This window comes from Lathamus discolor, chromosome 1 (assembly GCF_037157495.1).
Source record: "Lathamus discolor isolate bLatDis1 chromosome 1, bLatDis1.hap1, whole genome shotgun sequence".
NCBI classification, from domain to species: Eukaryota; Metazoa; Chordata; class Aves; order Psittaciformes; family Psittacidae; genus Lathamus; species Lathamus discolor.
Genome location: NC_088884.1, coordinates 57,631,911 through 57,653,829, shown reverse-complemented (window position 1 = coordinate 57,653,829; position 21,919 = coordinate 57,631,911). Strand labels below are relative to the sequence as shown.

The 21,919-nt window shown below is 41.7% G+C and overlaps 1 protein-coding gene across 9 annotated transcripts; it reads right to left on the bottom strand.

Moving 5' to 3' along the window:
- Positions 1-1,175: 1,175 nt before the first annotated feature.
- CDPF1 (cysteine rich DPF motif domain containing 1) lies at positions 1,176-21,135 on the bottom strand. 9 transcript variants are annotated; one of them, XM_065672690.1, is made up of 6 exons: positions 20,906-21,047; positions 18,397-18,527; positions 13,908-14,093; positions 10,003-10,126; positions 7,579-7,690; positions 1,176-1,972 (listed from the first exon to the last, which is right to left on the bottom strand). In XM_065672690.1, exons 4-6 carry the CDS (start codon positions 10,113-10,115, stop codon positions 1,826-1,828), a joined length of 372 nt encoding a protein of 123 aa, XP_065528762.1. In that variant the 5' UTR covers positions 10,116-10,126; positions 13,908-14,093; positions 18,397-18,527; positions 20,906-21,047; the 3' UTR covers positions 1,176-1,825. The 9 variants fall into 9 exon arrangements, with proteins under 9 accessions (XP_065528762.1, XP_065528738.1, XP_065528743.1 ...); XM_065672666.1 differs by lacking the exons at positions 13,908-14,093; positions 18,397-18,527; positions 20,906-21,047 and adding exons at positions 20,588-20,702; positions 21,057-21,115; XM_065672671.1 differs by lacking the exons at positions 13,908-14,093; positions 18,397-18,527 and adding an exon at positions 20,588-20,702.
- Positions 21,136-21,919: the final 784 nt, after the last annotated feature.

Below are 21,919 nucleotides of genomic sequence, written 5' to 3'. Positions count from 1 at the left end.
CCTATTTTCAAGCTAAGAGTTAAGATGCAACCTGCTGCAAACATTGTGAAATACAGGAAATAAAATGTTTTAGGAAAACATTTGCTGGTATAAACATATTATGTGATCTCATGTAACTGTTGCTTTCTGTCAGCTTGATTATAACACTAGAATTTTAAGATGGAAAAATGCTATGATTCTTTTTTGAGCATCGCTCATTCTCTTTACAGTTGATGTTTCATCATGGGATGTCCTGTTACTCGTACAGGGCAGACAGGTACACTGCAGCTTTTAAGCAGATAGGTACGCTTACAGTTTTTTGGTGTGGCTAACGTGAAAATGAAATTTCCAATTTTATATAAATTTAATATCACTTTCTTTAAAAGAATAGGCTCTTGTTACTGCAAAAAGAAAGCTGAAATATTTTTTACATGTAGCTATCTTTTTCCCCACAATTAAAGATATATATATATATTAAGTCTTAAGGCATCTAAGAGCTTGAAAAGGGTATGAATAAGTCCATTATTGCTTCTCTAGTAACTGCAAGAAATTCCAGTCCTCAACAGAAGACACCAATATACTAGGTTCAGAAATTACGACAATGTTAGGATACCAAAATAGCTTAAAAGATCTAAAAATAACTCACTGAGATAATGTTGATTTCTTTTAACAGACACACAGTTCATGCTACTAAAATGATCAAGTTTAGATGCTGACATACGACAAATGATGGGGATGGAAGAGTTGAGCAAAGAGATGTTAACCAAGGCATTAACAGGTTCTGAACCACTGGCCAACAAAAGCTTGAGTAAACACATGACTTCATGGTTAGGGAGCATTCTAGACATATCCTTAAGGTGTGGGACTAAGTGGTTTTTACATAAATGCCATTTAATCTTCCCTGTAATTAAGACAAAGTCAGCATAAATAATTGTGAGCTTAATTTTTGAGCTAAACAAACTGCCGTTTTCCCAAACAGACTGAAACCTCTACTCTCGCTGCAGTTTAATTGCCCAGTTCAGGAAAGAATTAAAACTTACTAGCTGAACTTTTCTATTTCCAGATTAACTGATGTGACAGTGAAAAGGAAGTCATCTTTACTTGTAAAGTATAAACCAGGTATATTAAGGATGCTCTCCTGTTGCTGTATTTATACGGGTTTAGAAGATTGAGGGGAAAATTACTGCAACTGCAAGTAACTTGTATCTTTCTTTTATTCTTATACTGGTATTCTATTACAAGAGCACCTACTTTCAGAAGTCTAATGCTGTGATAGTATTGATATCCTAATCTTGAAGAAATCTAGGTATTGCTATGGGTATCTGCAACATTTTCTTGTAACAATTTTATTTTACACTTAAAAATAAAGCTTTGAATTCCATGCTGACTGTAATCTTAGCAGGACAGCTCTGTCATGTTAACAATTGGTGTACACTGACTTTCTTGGATGTATATTGAATTAAGCCAGATAAATCTGTCCCAGATTTTCATAACACTGTAGGAGTGTCAAGAACAATATAAAACATTAAACTAACAAATGTGAAAACTGGGACATGTTTCCTATCCTATACACTGTTCAGTTTTTTACTACATGCGCTTTGCATGATGACAACAGGCTTGTCTGCCTTTCTTTCTGGCTCTTCAACACCTTCAGGCCATACTGCTGGCACTGCAATCGCTGCATGACAATGTTTGAAGCCAAGCCAATTGTAAGGAAATGTGTAACTGCGTTCTGTAGTAGTGAGATGATGAAGGTCACTTCTTTAAAAGGGAGCAACATGATAGTCTCCAAAGGGAGAGAGGAGAAACCCTGGCCAAAGAACTGTCTCTCTTGGTCGTTCAGTATTTATGTTCTTGTATCCGTTTTTTTGCAGGAGGATTTTTCTTGGGGCTTCCTTTTATCCATATCTTCTTGTATTTCCAAAGGAAAGGCTTTTAGGTTTTCATTCACACAAGGGAGGCAGAACCTTTTGGAGTAGAACAGACTACATTCCTGTAAAGAAAGTATCATTATTAGCAGGATACACAAAATGGAACTGCTTCCGTTCCAGTCTCATTAAACCACATTTATATGTAGAATTATTCTAAATTAAATTCTTCTAGGTTGAAATATTCCAGCAATTTTGCTTCTTCCTATTCAATAACTAGCATCTGATTAGAGCTAACTGACTGAAAAACAAAAATGTTGGGTCTGTAACACTGCTAACCAAATCAGTTGTGAATGAAACCAGTCAGATCATAGCGTTCCACTTCAAGGGCATGGAAAATACCTTCTTTGTGTACAACAGCTTTTATATTTTGCCATCAAAAGTTCAGAGAAGAGACATCAGCTCAAGCTTTAGCACCATGTATGATTTTAGTTTCTAATCAGTGAGTGCACTTATTCAAGGTAAAGGTGGGTAATGGATGAAATCTCAGTTTAATTGTCTCAGCCAATTTACAGTACAGAGTTTGGACAACTGGAAGAGAAGCTTATTAATGTATTATTCCTTTGCCCTGCAGCAAGACTGAAGTCCATGGTTCTCCCGGCATGCTGATCACTAAATTCCAAACAGGATTTAATGGGTAAGCTGGTCCTGGTATTGCTGATGGATTATTCTTGGGGATTTAAGCATGAATAACAATATCAATTTAGATGGCTGAGGACATCTTTTAGGGAGTAATGGATTCCATTGCATTTTTCCTAAATAGCAAAGTTTTTTTTTGCCATGGTAATTTGTGGCTGGCCTTTCTCTGGGGGCTCGGCTTCGCTATTTCTGTGCTTCTGTTCTTCCTTTTGCATCCCTTGTCACTACTGAGACTTTAGCAGTAGATGATTTTATCACAGTCTCTATCAGCCTGCTTCTGTACAACTTCCAAGCCCAAGGAACAACTCCTATTCATCCATTGCCCGCTTCTGCACCGCCTGCCAGGTACCTTCGTAATGAGAGCTAGTGTGAGGACTTGGACTCTGAAAAGCCCTGAAACTGGATTTCAGTTGCACAACCTCCAGAGCCTATTGTTTTCTGTCTCTTGGTATCCCTAATACTTTAAGCTGCCAATTAAAAGGGAAGATTAGAGTTTAAGTTGGCCCTGCTATTCTTGTTTGTATTGCAAAATGACACACAGCTCCCCCTGCCTCCAGGTTAAGTTCATGGCTCCACAGTGATGGCCACTGTGCCACCAGGCAGTAGCAAAGCAGGGGAGAGGCTTTTCTTCTGTTCTGCAGATGGGGAACTCCGATGTCAAGGCACAGCTCCTCACAGATAGACAGGTACTCAATTTACATTCTTTTAGTTGAAATAAGCTGCCAACTTTGGCCAGTGGGACTTAGACAAATAATGAATATAAGCCACCGCATATCTGAGCGCTGGGCCCATCACTGTAGAGCCATGAACTTAACCTGGAGGCAGGCTGTGGAATCAGAGTGGTGAGGCACTGGAACAGGTTGCCCAAGGAAGTGGTAAATGCTCCATCCCTGGCAGTGTTCAATGCCAGGTTGGACAGAGCCTTGGGCAACATGGTCTAGAGCGAGGTGTCCCTGCCCATGGCAGGTGGATTGAACTAGATGAGCTTTAAGGTCCTTTCCAATCCAAACCATTCTGTGATTCTATGATTATTCAGCCTAGCTGTTGTTTTTAAGCCCTACAAATTACCCTTAGCATGTATAGACAAGCCCTTCTTTGACCATTATCCTGATAGGCTTCCATGCTTAACTGGAAAATTCTTTAACAGGTTTCACCTCTTCCATGACCAAGGCAGGACGAGGCCATTTCAATTTCAAACTTAGCAATCCGGTTCAGGCAAAACTGTGCTGACAAAGCATACTGCCAGAGTTTATTTCTGTTGTGACACGGATCATGTCTGGAAGTAATATATACAGGGATAGTATCTTTATCATACTTGTAAAGGAAGTTGTATGTAAAGGAAAGGTTCTGCCTGTGTCCAGGATTGACCCTGCATGACTGGAAGTTGAGTGGAAAGTAGCTGCAGCGTTACATTTATCACTTAATACCTAGTCATGTCCAAGGTCAGTATCTAGTCACTGTCTGCTGAGGTGAGCAGTAAGAGATGAAACTTGCTCCTTGTCCTACTTTCTTCTCCAAAAGACACTTCTTTTCCTATGTTTAACGAGTGTTGCAATAAAAAAGAAATAACTGTTTTAAATGACTAATATGGTGAGATGGTATCACTTCTTCCGTTTTCTGAAAGAAAGAAGGGCACTCAAACTTCCTAAGGACTTTTAAAAGCATTTTTGTTATCTTCCTGTCTGTGGGGTTTTGATGTGTCTTAAGACATTACAGATAATAATTAGAATTATTTCCAGTTGGACCACAAATAACAACACTTACCAATAGGCTGTGATAACGACTGGTTCAGTAGGGTGATGGACACTGCAAGCTGACTGAAGTAAATTAACTGAGTGAGGTTTAAGAGAATATTTGCAGAAGTGAGTTTATGAGCAGTAAACAGAGCAGTTGTTAAGTCCTGACTTTCACTGGCAGAGAGGCTGTAAGGGTAGCCACTTCAGCTAACACAGGTTGTCTCATGAAAAGCCTAAAATCTGACCTGTATCTAAGCCTCCTTAGATACAAAAGCTACAGGTTAGTCCAGTACAATTTTGAGTCAACATAAAAATGAAAGCAACCTGCCACTGAAAACTTTCCATCACTTTGGTCCAGCTTCTTTGCCAAAGAGGCCCAAGAAAGCACCATCTTCTTCAGTTTCAAATGTTATGTTACAACATTACAGAAAGATTCGGAACAGGACTGAGTTGATCTACTTGGGTCAAGCACAAGCAGGAATCAAAACCAGTACACAGAGATATTATCCGAATTTCATCTCTCTCTACTTCCTTGGATGAGTCTTTGCTTCTCTGGACTTTTAATTTTCCTTACATGAAAGAGGAATAGTATGTGTTTACCTGCTTTGTGGTGTGGGTGTTTAAAGCACTAATCTTCATTTCTGCAGGTCTCTTTCAATGTTACCAAAGCAGTATTGCTAAATACATTTTGAAACCATAGTCATAGATGTGATTCACTATCTGGTCTGGGCAGTTTGGTAAGAAATTTATTCTCAATTATTTGCAATCAAGGTTTTGCTCTGAGTGATACCATCAGGGGAAGACTCAGATAACAAGAAGTAAATGATTGATATATTTCCACAATGGGTGAAATAGGCAGGAATGTCAAAAAGATTAGAAGGGGCTTCTATTAGCTCATTGCTAACATCCTCTTTACATTGCTATGCCCTAGATTAACAGAAATAATTAATAAATCTTTTAAAGAGAAAAGGCCCCACCTTCATTCAGAAATGCACAGTGTGGAAAGATACTGAGAGGCTAAAAGGCTGTATTTCTGACAGATTCAACTGCCAGACTTGGAAATACCAGTTGAATCCTTCCTAAATTCAAGAAAATTCATTTGGGAATAAAGATAGCTAAATGTGTTCAAGTTTGCCCAAAATGTGCCTGAACTGCCAATCTTCTGCTGTAAAAAAGAGGGCTAAACCTGACATGTCAGGGCAGGAATCAAGCTCATAAGCCCAAACTATCTGACTCTACAACTGGCTCTGTGGGGGAGTGAGTCAACTTCCAGCCGAGACAGTGACATTGTCACTAGGAGGATCTTGCTCACATGTGAGCTCTGCCTCCAAACAACTGCCTTTAGCTACTTGGCGCTGGAAATTTGAGCCCAGCTATCAAAGACGTAACCAGAGAGCAGTGGTGCTTCATCTGTCTCCCACATAGTCCTCAGGTAGTTCCAGAATGGAAAAAAATAATCTCAGTTGCAATCCCTAGTTTGACGTTCTGGTGATTTTCGTTCATTTAAATGACAGAAGAGACTTCAGGAATAGGAAACAAATTTAATCAGGAACAAGGTGCTATTCCACACTCCTCTTAGGACAAGGGGCCAAATCCATCCTTGGTGCTAACTCCCTGCAAATCAGAATAGCAGCTAAACTTGTCCAAGTGTGCCAGTTTACTTTTGGCTGTGTTTGTCCAACCCTCTAAATTTTGTCAGTGTAATTTGACCCTTTGTTTTGCTCAAGAGAACTTCCTAAAGTCCCCACACAGAAACTGTCTGGCATTGGCATATGAGCTGTCTCAGTTGCCCAGATTATATCACCTCATGCTCTGAGGAGGCCAGGAGTGTTATTTTGTCCCACCAGAGCTATAACTGGCCACCAAACATGAAAAATAAATACAAAAATAAATCTACATCTTCACGAAGTTTTTAGGAGGTCTGTTTGTTTTAAAACTCCCACTACTAGCTACCTGCAGTAAGGATCATGCTGCTGGAGCTGGCCCCTAACCCCTGCAATTATAGAGCAGGCTGAAAAGGCTGAATCTGAAAACTGCAAAAGCTGACACTGAAGACCCAGGTGTGCTCTTGCTAAAAGCTCACGCTACTAGCTGCACTCTTAGATTTAAGCATGTTACTCTAGGATAGCAATCAACCACTTTGAAAGAGGAGGTCGGGATCTGGCTGGCATTAGGGCAATGGTGTTTGGCATAACAGATACATGCCGTTGTCTGTGTAAACAAGCCAGTGATGTCTCCTCGTGGGCTGAATCATACATGAATCCTGACTACTGCAGTCCCGACTCTCTTTCAATCACAGAACTGGCTTGCTGAGGGAAAGGAGTGGAGCCTAAGTTTTCTCAATTCATTTTACTGCCTCCAAGACGCATAGTACAGCCTCCAGACACTGATAATTGTGTAATAACTTGTCTTCATTTTTGCTTTGAACTCTCAGCAAACAAAGGGGCCAGTTCTGCACTGAGGAGAAGGAATTAAGACAACTGTAATTTTACACCACCTTTCTGGACTGCACTCAGATTTCATAGTTTCAAGGTTGCCTACCAGCTGCTACTCAAATGCAGTCTTCTTCAGAGAGCTATCACGCCACTTCACAGCTCTCCTCCATGCTCACTTTCTACATTAACTTTTGCAAATAGGATGGTAGCCCTGTGCTCTGGACACACCTAACAATCCATGGATAGAATCATAGACTGGTTTGGTTTGGAAAGGACCTTAAAGCCCATCTGGTTCCAACCCCCCTGCCATGGGCAGGGACACCTCACACTAGACCAAGTTGTCCAAGGCTCTGCCCAAACTGACCTTGAACACTGCCAGGGATGGAGCATTTACCACTTCTTTGTACAACCTGTTCCAGTGCCTCACAATAAAGAATTTCTTCCTTATATCCAACCTGAACTTCCTGTTTAAGTTTAAACCCATTGCCCCTTGTCCTGTCGCTACAGTCATATTCCCTTTAGAAGCAAAAAAGAAATATCTACTGTTGGGTATAATATGATCTACTGAAACTGTAAGGTCTTGAAGTGACATGTGACCTGCCTTGAATTTCCTTGGGCTTGGAAAGTTGAAAAGAATACTCGTGAGGTTGGACTGTGCTCTTCTGTAAATAGGACACTTGAATTGCTGATAATTTTCTTTTAATACAAAAAGCTTTATCTATGGGAATCCACAAGAACATACAATTAGCTTGCCTTACAAATAGGCTGTTTGGTTTTTTTCTGTTTGGTCTTTCTCCAACAGGTCACCAGGACTGCAACAAAAAGAAGTGACTGAAGAAGCTTGTTTTACTTGTTACTTACTGTACCAACACACACTGATCTGCTACACAAACTGCAATGAGACCCAAGGATGAGGAATTTGTCCTTGTCAGGGGTGAAAGGATCCTTCATGACATAGCTTTCTTCCAAAAGCCTATAAAAAAAAGAGAATAATTTCAGGCTTTCATTTTCAGCAAGGGAGAGTTGAAAGGCTGGGGCAATTCTGGAGGCTGAAAAGGTATCAGCCCTTTCTACTTGACTTCCTTGGCCTGGTGTTGCACATGAGGCAACGTAGCTCATATGCAGCTCCTTTCCTCTTCAAATACCAACACTGTGGCTGCCTTGAGTCCTATACTGCACTTCCTATGTGTCCTCTAAAACTAGGGGAATTGGTGATCCTTTTAACATTATCTTACTATGTTTTTCTCAGTGCTCTACCTTGAAGTATTTTCTTATCTTCCTTTTGGTTTAGTGAGAGGTGTCCCTGTCCATGGCAGGGGGGTTGGAACTAGATGATCTTGAGGTCCCTTCCAACCCTAACCATTCTATGATTCTATGATTTCTGACAGGCACACCTTAGCACGGCCAACTTCAGTACCTTGTCAAGTTAGCATTTCAAATACACAGCTTTTTATTAGAAGTTCTATTCCAAAGCTGTGTGCATGACAGTACAGGAAGTTTTTACTGCTCTTAGTTATGTCACTGCTGTAAAGCTACAGTTCCCACCTCTTGAAAGCTGGAGCTACAGGCACAGAGCTTTGCAATGACCTGGAATATGCTTACTTTATGTCACAGACTCCACTGTTTGCTTCAGGGTATTAAGGGAGTGTATTTATTAATAATTTGGTAATCTGCTTGGGAAAGACTAAGGCCTTATTCTTCCTGTGAGCTCCAGGCAAAGTATTACAGAAGTCACTTGGGTGCCTGTCTGCACACGACATCATGCAAGGCTGGCTTATTGCTGGACTTAAATCAAACTTGGATTCTGTAGTAACATGGAGTACAATATATATATTAAAAGGTATTCTTTTAATTCATATTGCCTTCTCCTTGTCTACATACATACACACTTATGGGTGTATCTGTGAGTGTATTCCTTTTTCTTTTTCGTCTCCACTCAAACAAAAAATGGTATAGCTCAAGCCTTCCGTAGGAAAGATGAGGCATTTTATCATTGGAGATCACCTTGTCAACAAGTCTCTCAATATACAAAGACTGGATTACCCTTGCAAGATTCACAGTCTTAATGTAGTCATCATCTGTGCAGAGACCTGGCCATTATACAAGACTTTATGTCTGGCATATGTTTCCCATATCAATTCCATTTAGGACATATGAGTAGGCCAGAAAGAAAGCCAATAAAGGTAGTGTGTAAAGCTATTTCTTATACGCATGTATAGAATTATTATGCTTCAGCATTATTCTTTTGCTTTTTGAATCTCAGTCACCTAAATAAAGCTGAGATGATAACAGAGAGCTTGGATAACCTAAAGTTAAGATTATGTTCAGCTTTGATTTAGACTCTTCAGGAATGGACCTGATCAAAGGTAGCTGAGTAGAAAAGCTCAGCTGAGTAGAAGAGAGAAAACCAGTAGCAGAGTGGGATTTGGAATGATAAAAATAGAGCTGCCCAAGAAAAACAGCCCAAGCAGGTAGTGATCAATAGCTGTGTCCATTTTATAAGAAATTAGCAGTTTTAGTAGGGTGGAACAATGAGTACATGCCTGACTTCTAGTTCCAGTGAGTTCCTGGCCATGTTTGCCTGATGGGTTCGTTGACAACAGAGTCGGACACAACAGAGCAATTCGTACATTTAAAGCTAACTGCTTTGTGCAGTTTCATGCCTGCAGACAATACTGTAATGACATAGTTTCTCATCAAACTATCCCTCCTTTGCAGAGATGGAAAAGGCTTTGGTCTCCTAAAATGTAAATTTGCACTACATTTCCACACACTTAAATACCACACAATGCGCCAAATTGTCTAATTCATGAAAAAAAAACATGGCTGTTCAGAACAAGTCAAACAGCTCTTGGAAAGTGTTTTTACTGTATGCATTTAATTGATCCTGTGTTTACATGTTTCCCAGCTGACACAGCTGAAAGGAAAGTGCTATTCCCAGAACTGATAGGCTGAGAATCAACAGCATTCTAGTCAGAAAATAATGGTAGAGTTGTATTCTAGAGTGGCAGTGGGGTTAGGAAATAAGTTAAATGAAAATCTTTGCATGGTGTTGAAGCAGATTGGGAAAGTTGATTTTTCTCTTTGCTATCAATGCTGACAATTTTTAACATTTCTTCCCTTTGGAAATAGGTCACTTTAAGTACCAAGCCCCATACTCAGGGGCAGTATGATACGTTACTGCATTCATGCACGGTATGTCATTCCATGGTACAAGGCTCATAGCATAATGAAATTAATGCTCATAGCATAAATGAAATCTGTAATATGAAAGACTGTACTTACACAATAAAGCGCGTGTGCGGTGGCTTCTGCCCATAGTACGTGTATGGAGCCGTTAAGTTACATAGCTGACATGTGAACTCTCCTGTAGGCTGAACTTCTTTGGGAGCATCCATCTTTAAGCTACCTATAAGCAACACAAACACCTTTTTAGCGTCAAAATGCAATACAGGGAACACGCCTCCCTGCAAGAAGGTTAAACTGATATGGGACATCTGGCTATACAGATTAAAATCCAATGGAAAATTGACTACTGCAAACCTTGATGAGTAAATCTTTTCTCCTAAATCCAGTTGGTTTCTCATGTCCCAGTTACACTTACAAATCCCTTAGATAGCTTTAGGCTTGACTATAAAGTTCACCTGTTAATTTGGAACTTGATCCATAAAAGAATTTAGGTAACAAAGCACATGGCTGTGATCTGGAAAACCCTTTGCTCAGCCAAGGCCTACGCTCCCTAAGCACTACCCAGGAAATGACTCTCTATCTGCTGTGTGGAATCCCAGTTCTGCAATGCCTGTCTCCTCCTCCCTGCAAATGGAGCCATGAAAGGGTTTGGGACCCTGCTCAGGAGGCAGGCACCAGAAAGCTAGGCACTGCAATGACTTACTACATGCTTTTCTTTGCTTCTGGTTCACCTTTGAATAGTTTTGGAAGCTTAACCCTGGCTCCCTCTTCTTATCTGGCTTCCTATGGAAATGAGGCTGATGTAATCACCCTGTGCCTAGATAAGAGTGCTGGCCCATACAAGCTACAGAGGACAGAGGAGGAGGTACCTTTACAAAAGTTTAGGTTCTACAACTTCTATGAAAAAAGGCAGAAGAGGGATACTCTGCTTTACCCTCGTGGAGGATACCTATGTATTTCTATGAATCAGAGAATCTGCACATAGGAAAGCTACCGTATCTATCTGAAAGACTTCAGACACTGATTACAAAGGTATAGCTATCTGTCAATGAGATATAAAACCTAGAAAGCCATGTTTCATCAGCTCCGATGCTTACAAGGTGACTTGTTTAACATCTTTGGCATTGGTTTACACTTGGGAGCTCACCCTTCACTAGTACCACTTTAGTTGGGTGTCATACCCCGAGCTTTTCATAGTGTGGTGTGCAAGTATGCTTTTAGGACTGATTTTGGTGCGTATGTATGATCAGATCAAACACAGCTAACCATGTATTTGTCCCCAGATTTGCACTAATCACACTTTTCATGGCATGCAGTTTGCTGCTGCAAATCTGCCTGCTTTTTTAAGTGAAGCAAAGGTTGCATCAAGCTGTTATGAAGGTGAGCACTAGGAACTTGGATTTGAGCAATATCTCAGCAGTTAGGTTGTGTGTGCTCACAGCTGAGCAGATACACGGCCTGCCAAAGGACTGCAGCTGATTCTCACTCACCCAGCTTTGCAGTCATACCCTTCCCCTACAGAGCTGATTCAGTTCACTGTGTGAACACTTGGTTTGCATCATGAAGCAGTCTTAAAGCACACAAACTGGACAGTTTCAGATGAAACTAAACTGAAAAATGTGCTCCAGAAGCACACCTAATACACTTCAACCTGAAGGCCTAACTAATGCATACAGTGTACAGGCTAGCACCAGAGGTAATCTGAAACATCCTAAAACATAGAGTGAGCAGCTGGTATCCAACATCAAGCACCTCGGTTTATGGTTTCATTCTTACTGCATCTCACCAGTTATTATAGTAGTAATGAGTAAAAGAACTACCTCTTCTTTTTATTCTTTTTTTTTTCTCCAATGTCTTTTTTCGCCCTTATTTTAGGGAACTAAATTGTCTTGCAGAGGAATCCAACAACTGCTAACAGCAGTTCAAGGTAAGGGGCAAAACTACACAGCCAGGAGAAAGGGAGGTCTGAGATGAGAGACCTGTATTTCCCTCTTTCAATGACAGTAAGCTGCTATTTCTGCTCACCCTATGTGGTGAAACTGAATCCTTACGGACATATGCTGCTAAGGTGAATTAGGGGCAAGGTGAAGCAGAGTTGTGACTACTTGTCACCTAATGTTCCAGAAGAACAGGGAGCCCCAAGATATTCAGAGGCTACAGAGGCTTCATAACAGACATCCAGTTCAGAAAGCCCTAGGATTTTAAATTTTGGGAATAATCTCCCTAATCCAATCATTCTTTCACCATCATCCTTTCTACTTCCATTCCTGTCATTTCAATGGTACAGGGAATTCTTCAAATGTAACGCAAATTGGGGTGGATACTGGTTTAATAAATAAATACGACTTACAAATACTTTTGGCAACTACATTTTTTCAAAAGTGATGTAACCCATGGACATTGTGTGTTTTCTCTAACTCACAGGGATGCTTGAGAGAATTTAATTAACTAAAGTGTTTTCAGATTTTTCAGTTAGATATAAGTCATGAACATGCTACCTACTTCTCAATGTATATTAAAACTGGGATTCTTCAAACTATTCACAAACTCAACTAAGAATATGCTTTTTGAACCCTGCATCTGTATTTTGGGATTACTAGGTAAGTCCCCTGAAACATACCTAAATTTAGTTTTTCTGTAGGTAGTCAGTAGCATTATCAAGACACCAACCTGTCTGAATGAGATTCAGTCCAGTACACTGTATGTAATTTTTTGTAATCAGTCTTTTTTTTAAAGGGGAAATAATTAACCCCACAGAGGTAGAGTATGGAAAGTCACTTGAATCAGAGAAGAATATCATGGTGATATTTTCTTTAAAATAATGCAAAAGACTCAGAACAACAACAACAAAAGAGTATTTATGGCAGTGAGGGTCATAGACTTTGGAATGAATGTGTGCTGATTCCAAGTCAAAATAACAGCCATGGGTTCAGAGCTGAAGTACGTTAGATATAGAAACACCTGCTCTCTTATAGTCCATTGGCATGTAGAACAGAATCTGTTCAGTGACTACCACTGGGAAGGAATGATATCTATGTACAAACAGATTTTTGGCTATGCCAGTTGAAAAGCATATGATCCTGCCTGCAAGGCACAGATGAATTTATGATGCTTTCCATTTTACTCCCAGCTTACAAGTCACTGGTATCAGCTGTACCACTTGGTATAAAATTGGTATCAGTTTTATTTCCCTGGGAACGTCATCTGTCTACACAGCAGCACTTGGGAATGTTAAAGTTACCAACTCAAGGTGTAAAGTGAATGTATAGATTTCAGAGCAAATGCTTCAATTCAGAAGTTATATGTATTAGTTACATATATTGCTATATAACGAAGTAAAGCCATTTCCCTTCTTAAGAAAGAGATTCAATGGCAAATGTAACAAGCTTTTAGTTTATGCATGTGCTTCACACCTTTAGTCTAAACAACCAAGCAAACAAGTCCTAAGATACACTCTCTCACAAGGCTTCCTAAAACCTCATATTTAATTAAAAGAGCTGTATGTCAGATAGCAAACACACAGAAACAAATCTGGGGTAAAACCACACTCGAGACAGACACTGGTTTATCACAAAGTAAGTTTGTTGGTTTGGCTCCATACACCATCTCTACTAAGATGCCTGATATGACAACTATGACAGGGTGTCTGCCTCCCCTCCAAGCAGACATATGAAGCGTAAGTGAGAACTTGTTTCTTTCTAGTATACCAACAACAGGATGAAGGATCTCTTGTGCAGATTAAAGTCTAGAGCACTAATCCCTTCATAATAATGACAGGCAAATTTCTGACCTCAAGTGACTCAAATCATCACCTGTGCTACCACTGGCTTTTTGTCCTTTCCCTGAAAATTTCTGAAGCGGCAACACGTCCCAGTAACATGTCAAATATCTGGCTGGCTGGTACTGAAGAAGCCTTTCAGAACAGCTTGTTTAGAACTAAACTCTGCCCAAGTGTTTGCCATTTTGGCTGGAAGCTGCAAAGTACTTAAACACATACTTACTTTAAGCACATGCACAGCTCTTCTGAAAAGAACACAGCTACCCACACATGCTTGATTACGAAGCAAATGCTGAAGTAGCATGCTCAGCAGAAACTTGCCAAGTCAAGCCCAGAATGCAGTCGGACGTGTGTGAGGTTGGCCCACGTGTCATGGCGAACGGTAAAGAACACAGATTTGAATGCCATACTAAGGAAATAATCGCAATTAAAGAAAGGCGCAGGTTAGACAGTGATATAGGAGTGTTTCTCCATGCTGTCTGTGACTGATACATGATATGGATGTGGGGAAATGGCTCTCAGTGCTGTTCCCTAGGGACTCCTAAAAACTTCAGGGCAGTTCTGCTTAGAGTGTTCTGCTAACAGGCCTGGAAGGCATGCCAGAAATAATAAATCACCATTAAATTGTCAGGGTCAGTGGCAAAGTAGCAGCACAGATAAGTAACCTGATTTTCTTTGCTTCAAACCTCATTAGCACAAGTCTTTACAATGCATAGGTTAAGCCCCTCTTAATACTCCACAGGAGACTCATGTATTTCTAAGTCACCGATAAACTAGAGAAACTATACAAGATACAAACTGCCTACAGAAGCAGGCTTTGATTTGAAAGGGTGTCAGATAAAACCAACATTGACACACCTTTAATCCTCTCCAATTAAACCCTTGTTTCTTTTACTTGCCAAGATTTTCCTGCAGTAGCCACTGCTGATGACAATGACCTACGATAATATTCACAGCTTGATTCTCTATAGGAAAGAGTGTTCTCTAATAGAAGGGCAGGAGCCAGTAAGTTCACAGACTGGCAAATGCTAACTTACTTTGCAGTGTGTGGTGTGACATACATTTAAATACACTTCGGCAGCAAGAATGCACTCTCCTCTTTCAGAAAATTGCTTAATTGCTTAGCTAGTAAATGAAACAGCAGAACCTTCTTGCTAGTTAATCCCCAGGTGAACAACTCTCTCCCTCCAGTTCCTCCATGTTACTGGCCTGAAGGCATATTTAGGTCACCTGCTGACTGCCTCCTTGCTCTTCCTTTGAGGTGACTTACCTTGGGTTCAGCATAACAAATTAGCCCAGGAATGCAATTTCACCAAGCATGGCCATTTTTTTACAATTTACATCTTTTACCCTTATTACCTCTTGCAAAGATCACTTGACTGAATTAAACCTTGACTTGATGCAGCAACTTCTCCCTTCAGGCTGTGGGGACTGTGCTGGTATTGCTATGCTTTCTCTGCTCTGAAGGAACTGAGACTGCTGCAGCACACAGGCTTTTCTCTAGGTATCACAGGGTCATATCACAGGCCCCAAGCCCTGCTTTTCGACAACAGCTTGTGTTGATTCCCTGTGGATATCCCCTAGGACAAACAACCTAGGTAGTCACAGATGTGAGCATGTTTTCTGAACAGCTGTAGGGAATGTAGGGTGTGTCAGAAGAGACAAGTAATACAGACAAGCAAATCAAAACACTACCTTAGGTAAAAAGGCTTTATGAACACAAGATGAATCTCTAAAAGGCATCTATTGAGAAGACATACGATTTAACAAAGCTGAGAAACCAAAACTTAAAAAAATCTAGCCCAAGTACTCCTTACTTGAATATGGCAGGCAGCCAGCTCTTAATTAGACAGTATTTAATAATAAAGAATCTCAAATTAGGCGAAAATGTAACAGCTTCACACAGGAACGCTGCAACAAGACGTTAACCGGCAGATACCACTGTCCTCTAGTGGACACATAGGACCTGCACTGCCCTGGTGACTGGCGGTATCCCTGTTAGTAGCTGCAGGGAATACTCCTTTCAGCACCTCAGGTGTTCAGAGTAACTTAGTTGCAAAAGCCCAGCTAAGCGGATCACACAGTAGGAGCAAATGACAGAATAAAATAAAAGCGAGCTGCCTAAGCATGCCTGCTGCAAGCCATCTCCACGTCTGTTTGGAGAGGCACAGTGTGTGGTGGATCTCTTTGCAGTGTAACAGAACAATCAGTTCTCACAGAGGAGGGAGAACTATACCGTCATTAGTTCTTCCTTTCCTTCTCCCAAGAATTAACCTCTCATCATATCTACTTTTCTGCTTAATACCCCTCTTTCCTCTTTCTTCTCCTTCTCTTCCAACATGCCTTCCTAAGAAGAGTATAAAGCTTATCACATCATCATCCATGATGCCATTCTAACATTCTATCAGTAAAATGGCCTAGAAATTAAAGAAAGGCAATGCAAGATTATTGCTCTTCTCACAGCACAGTTATAGGGACTTACAAGAGAGGAGGTTAACTGCAGCTCCCTATTATAGTTTTGTTAGATTAATATCCATAGTGGGGAAGAATAAGTCACTAAGGCCCTATTAATATAAGTGATGATGATTTCTTTTAAGTTGTCCTTAAAGAATAGTTAAGGACACTGTCCAACAGAGTCTAAAAATAGGAACTCTGAGAATTTGTGGAAATACATGAGGAGAGGCTAACATGCTGTTTCAGGAAATAAGACACTGCAACGTGACATAATCCTGAAAGAAATAAATATAGCTTCACTGATTTATCTCCCTACAGAAAGCAAAGTTGGTACTGTAAGGAAACACTCAGCTCCCACTATGTGGGGTTGCAAGTTACAGTGTCCTTGCTGTGACAGCCACTGTCCACTTTCCCTTGTGTTCAGCATTAATACACTTGTAGAGGAGAATTCTTTCCAGTAAAATGTGAATGAAGCTGTCAGTTTGTTAGGACTGGGCTCAAGCAGAAAACTTCATAATGAAGTAAAACAAAATCTTCAAAGAGAAAAGACAACACAAAACTATTGGTGGGGCAGGGGGCATGGGGTAGTCTCCACTTCAAGAAAGCCTGAGAATAAAGATCTGTACCTACTATACTTACAACTTTCTCACGCCCATAGTCATACCCACACACCTTCATACAGGCATGCCCATTTCCTCCAAACGACATGTTCATCAAGTTTTGTTATCCCAGCTGTTGAGAAAAGCGAGCACAAGCAAACACCAAAGAGTATTTCCAGCATGTCTGACAAAGCAAAGAAGTCCATTGTCACTCAACCCTTAGAAAGTTTTCTTTTCCAGGATACTTGCTGGGAGTTCTATTACAAGAACTTACAAACAGGTGCCTTGTTTCACACCTTCACACAGAAGTCATTTTGGTTTTGCCCCTTTGGTTACATTTTACATTGGAAATTAATCCTTTGTTCAGGGGCTAACAGCTTCAAGACTTCGTAACTTTCATCTGGTAAATTCCTTTTTTCTAGCCATGTAGCAACATGAAATGAAGTGAAATCAGTCAGGTACAAACACTGAGTTCTTTGCATTTTTTCAGGTTAGTCTGTTTGCTCCTCTCAGACTTTGCTTCCCAACCAGTACTTGGATTACTGTGCCTAAAAACCAGGCAGGTACTAAGGCTGCACTTACTTCTTCCAACACCTGACACTCTCATCAAATAGGTATCAAGGCACATATACAAGAACCACTTCCACAATTTTCTGTAGGACACAGAGAAATTATGCTTATTCTTAGACAAGCATGTGGAAACATTTTGCAATAGACAGCCAAGCCATTTCTTTTGTGCATGCTCTGCAGTCTGCACAGCCTGGTCTCCAGAACACATGTGCTTATGCTCTTCCCTTCAAGAAGTTCTTTTGGACAAATTCACTGGTCTGTTCATCACAGGTAAAAGAGGAGAAAGGTGGGGTTTTGACATGTGACAAATTTAATCACAGATAGAGAACTGTGGACCCTGGAATTCTCTATAAACAGAGTAAACTGCTCCTACTGGGTCATATGTTAGGAGGGTAGACATTCAAAATCTTTGCAATTGTGTCTTTTTGCCCAAGCAGCTCAAAATCCAGTGAGAATTACCAGCATCCTCAATGTGTCACAGATACTTAAGGAACTTTCCTTTAAGATCTTCATCTGTTCAGCAAGCATAGATGTGTCTGACTAAGATTTCACTGAGGTCCGACAAGAAAGTATGGGCTGCAGAGTAGAGCTAATTAAGCAGGAGAGCTGATGGGGTCTTGACAGACATTTTATATGCCATACGCTTACATCTTTTTAAAAGTACTGGCTATAGCTAGATAGATAAAGCTTAAGAATGCTGTGATGTCTGTTACAGAATTAAACACATTTTCTTTTTGCACATATGCACACCTCCAAGTGTGGTTAATTAGCAGTAACTTTACTCAGTGTCAGACAGAATAAATGAAAATGTGGGGAAGAAAGCTTAGTGGAAAATTGTTATGGCATGTAGTCATAAGGAGACTTTACAGGAGGCAGCATAGTTCACGCTAGCTGGCCAGTAAAAAACATAAAACATAGAGCAGGTGAAAAATGCTTTCATTTTTCACCCGCTCAATACCCAAGGTATTGAGAAAAGGAACATAGCAAAACACTCTTGGTTTATCCTGGCCTAGAGCAAAAGAGAAACCTCAAACTCTTGCAACCACAGAGATAACTTATTTATGAATCCAAATCTCAAGTTTTACTTACCTATTTGAAGTTTTTGGGACTCTATGCAGTTTTTTGGTTGATTGATTTTTGTGCCAGTAAAAGCACTGCTTTAAGAAACAGGCCAGTGCAAAGGTAACACACAGGCTAGGAAGTTTAGCATCTCAACAAACCTAGGGAGTAGATCCCAGTTCCAATTCAGGTTAACAGCAGAATCCAATCCACTGTTATTTATCAGCAAATAAAAACTTTGGTCAGAAAAATTCTTTGGTCAGAATACCTCCAGGCAACCCCAGATTGCTGCATCTGTGCAGAGTAAAACTTTCAGGGGATCCTCCACTGTCTTGATGTAACCTTATCATATTTGTAGAGACTACAGATGTACATCTTGACTCTACTGGAGGCAAGATGAAGTGAGACAAGATAAAAAGTAACACCCTTGTAACAGCTACTTTGCCAGGCACACTTCTCTGTTTACATGGGAAATTAAGGCATAAGGAAAAATTATTGGGCTTTTTTTTTTTTTTGGCATGGAAGCGTGAAGGTCTTACATTTTACATTTTGCTTTGTATAAAACATACAATTTCAAGCACATAGTTAAGGTAGTGTTATAATTAGTTACGCTGACATAAAAGGGTTCGTATCAATACAACCTGTAAACTATACCAATTAAGGGAAATCAGCACATGGTGTCTTTGCACCACTATACTCTAGTGTCGATCCAAGGTGGTATACTGGTAACATCTCCAATCTGAACTAGTTGAAGATGTCCCTGCTCATTGCAGGGGGTTGGACTAGATGACCTTTGAAGAGGCCTTCCACTTAAAATGTTCTATGATTCCGTGATTCTGTGACTACAGCAGGGGAAAAACCCTAACAGAAAAAGAAAATAAAATCAAATGTAACCAATGCACAAACCTGTGAGCACTAGGATAACTAGCTGCTAGTACATAAATCCCATTCTTTGACTCATAGATGTGTAGAGATAGAAGACAGCTCATGAGATTATTTAGGCCATCATGCCTAAGGCAAGACTGGCTTTATTTTGATGGCATTTTGCAGTCACTGTAGAGACTTCAACCAGCCCAAGTGCCTTAGAGACAAGTAACAGGTCAGCAATCAAGCCTGGATTGAGCATGAAGGAAAGCCATGTGATTAACACCTCTCCTTAAGCAGAGACCACTTCTTGCACCACTGAGATATGAATATATTTATTACTATATAGGCTCTTAGAGCAGAGTCAAAGAGAAATTGTGGCACCCCATCTCTCATACATCTTGCAAACTTCTTACCTCCCCTCATTTTGCAAGAGGAGTTGAGCACCCAATTATTTACATAGCTCTACAGTTCTCTAAGCCCAAGGCTGTAGTCCCAACACCACCTTATCCAAGTGCAACCTCAAACTGGAAATGCCTACATATGACAGGAGACAAGGGTTTCCCCTAAAATCTCTAGAGTCCTTGAAGCTCCATCTTTGTGTATATCCAAAAGCAGTACCCTCAGACAGCTCAGAATTTCTCTGGAATCCTCTCCCCAGTCTCCTCTGAGGTTGCATCCTGTAGCTCCCAACCTCAACTCATGCAGTTCCTCAGAAAAAGCAATCTGTGGCCACTACATTCTATTAAACAAAGAATTATGCAAAGAATAAAAGCCCTGTGTTGAAGAAAAATCAGAATCAAGCTTTGGCTTTAGATCCAGAATCATTAGTGTCTCCCAATAAGCAGTCAACCTGCTCAGCAGGCTACTCTCAGGAGGCTCATGCTCTCTCTTGACCTCAACACTTTCCTCACTTGCTTCAGAAATCTGAAGGGAAGAGGCAGTTTAACTCATGCTCTAGCAAGTCAAGCACCCTGGAGGTGGGAGGTGCAGACTTTAAGCCTTCCCCACTCCAAGCAAATCATAGAATGGTTTGGGTTGGAAAGGACCTTAAGATCACCTACTTCCAACCCCCTGTCATGGGCAGGGCACCTTCCACTAGATCACGTTGCCAAAGGCTCTGTCCAACCTGGCCTTGAACACTGCCAGGGATGGTGCATTCACTACTTCTCTGGGCAACCCACACCAGTGCCTCACCACCCTTACAGTAAAGAACATCTTCCTTGTATCCAACTTGAATTTCCTCTGTTTAAGTTTAAACCCATTACCCTTTGTCCTATTGCTACAGACTGTGAAGAAGAGGCCCTCTCCAGCATCAAAGGGAAGAAAATTCACGGTTTGAACTCTGCTCTCCCACCTCTGCAGGGATGCTTCGGTACTGCTGTGCGCTGCGATGGAGAAGCCTCCATAGCAACCGCTGAGCCAGCCCGGGTCCTGTCCGAAGGAGGGAGGTCTTCAGGGAGGGACCACGGCTGGTAAGGAGCACAGAAAAACCTTTCTCAGATCCCAGCTGACGTGAGAATAAAATCTCGCTCCTTTCAATAATACAGAATCACAGAACCATAGAACGGTTAGGGTTGGAAAGGACCTCAAGATCATCCAGTTCCATCCCCCCTGCCATGGGCAGGGACACCTCACACTAAACCATGCCACCCAAAGCTCTGTCCAACCTGACCTGTTGCCGGGGAGCTCAGGCTTCCCACGCGGCCCGTACACCGAGGCCCCTTTTCCCGGGGGGGGAGAGGAGAGCCCCGGTTCGGTTCGGTTCCGCTCCCTTCGGTCCACCCCCAGGCCAGCTCCCGGCCCCCGAGCACCGCCACACGCACCAAGCCCACCCGTCCGCCACCAGCGCTACCGCGCCAAAGCCACACGTCAGCTCCCTGCGCCGCTCCTCCTTAAAAGAGCCACCGCCACACGGAGTGCGCCTGCGCGGGTGGCGCCCGGCTTCCGTTCAGCGCCTCGGCTGCTCGCCGGCGGTGCCGGCGTAACCGGGTCTGCCGGGCCCGCCTCGCGGTGCTTGGAGTTGCTGTAGTCTAAGGGAGAAAGGAGCTTTGGTTTTGGTCGTCCCTGCGCCGCGAGGAGCAAGTGGCTGCGGGCCGATGGGGACACCATCCCATGGCTTGGAGTGCTGCCTGTAAACTCGCTGCACTGCGAGGAGCATGTAAGGCTTAACTAAACTTCAGTGGGCTCTGTGTACTCGGAGGGAACTGCCTGGAGAACGCCCACTGCTTTATGAATAAGAACTAAGGGGTTTCACCAAATTGCCCTGTCTTCCCAGTTGACTTGGTCAGTCTGTCCTTACAGGGGGTTGCAGGGTGACCGGTGTGCAGGTACAGTTTTACAGGAGAAAAGTCTGCTTCCCCCCAGGCCCTGGAACGGGACTTTACTGTCCACAGTTGATGCCTTCCCAAGGGACACCCTAACAAAGTCATCTGCATATAAGTGCAGTGCGGTATTGTGAAGCTCTGTTTTTAATTGCTGGCTGGCACCCTGCTAACTTGTCCGGTCTTTCCCCATTCCTTATGTTCTGAGTGGGAGGGATTTATCACCATTTTCAGATGTCAGGCCACTTTTGCTCTTATGTTTGTTAGCCTGTGCTCAGCCAGAGGGTAGAGCCCACACTCCTGAGCAAACTCCTTATGCACCACCGCTGTGATACGGGCATACCTTCCTGGACAAACCGGGCCTG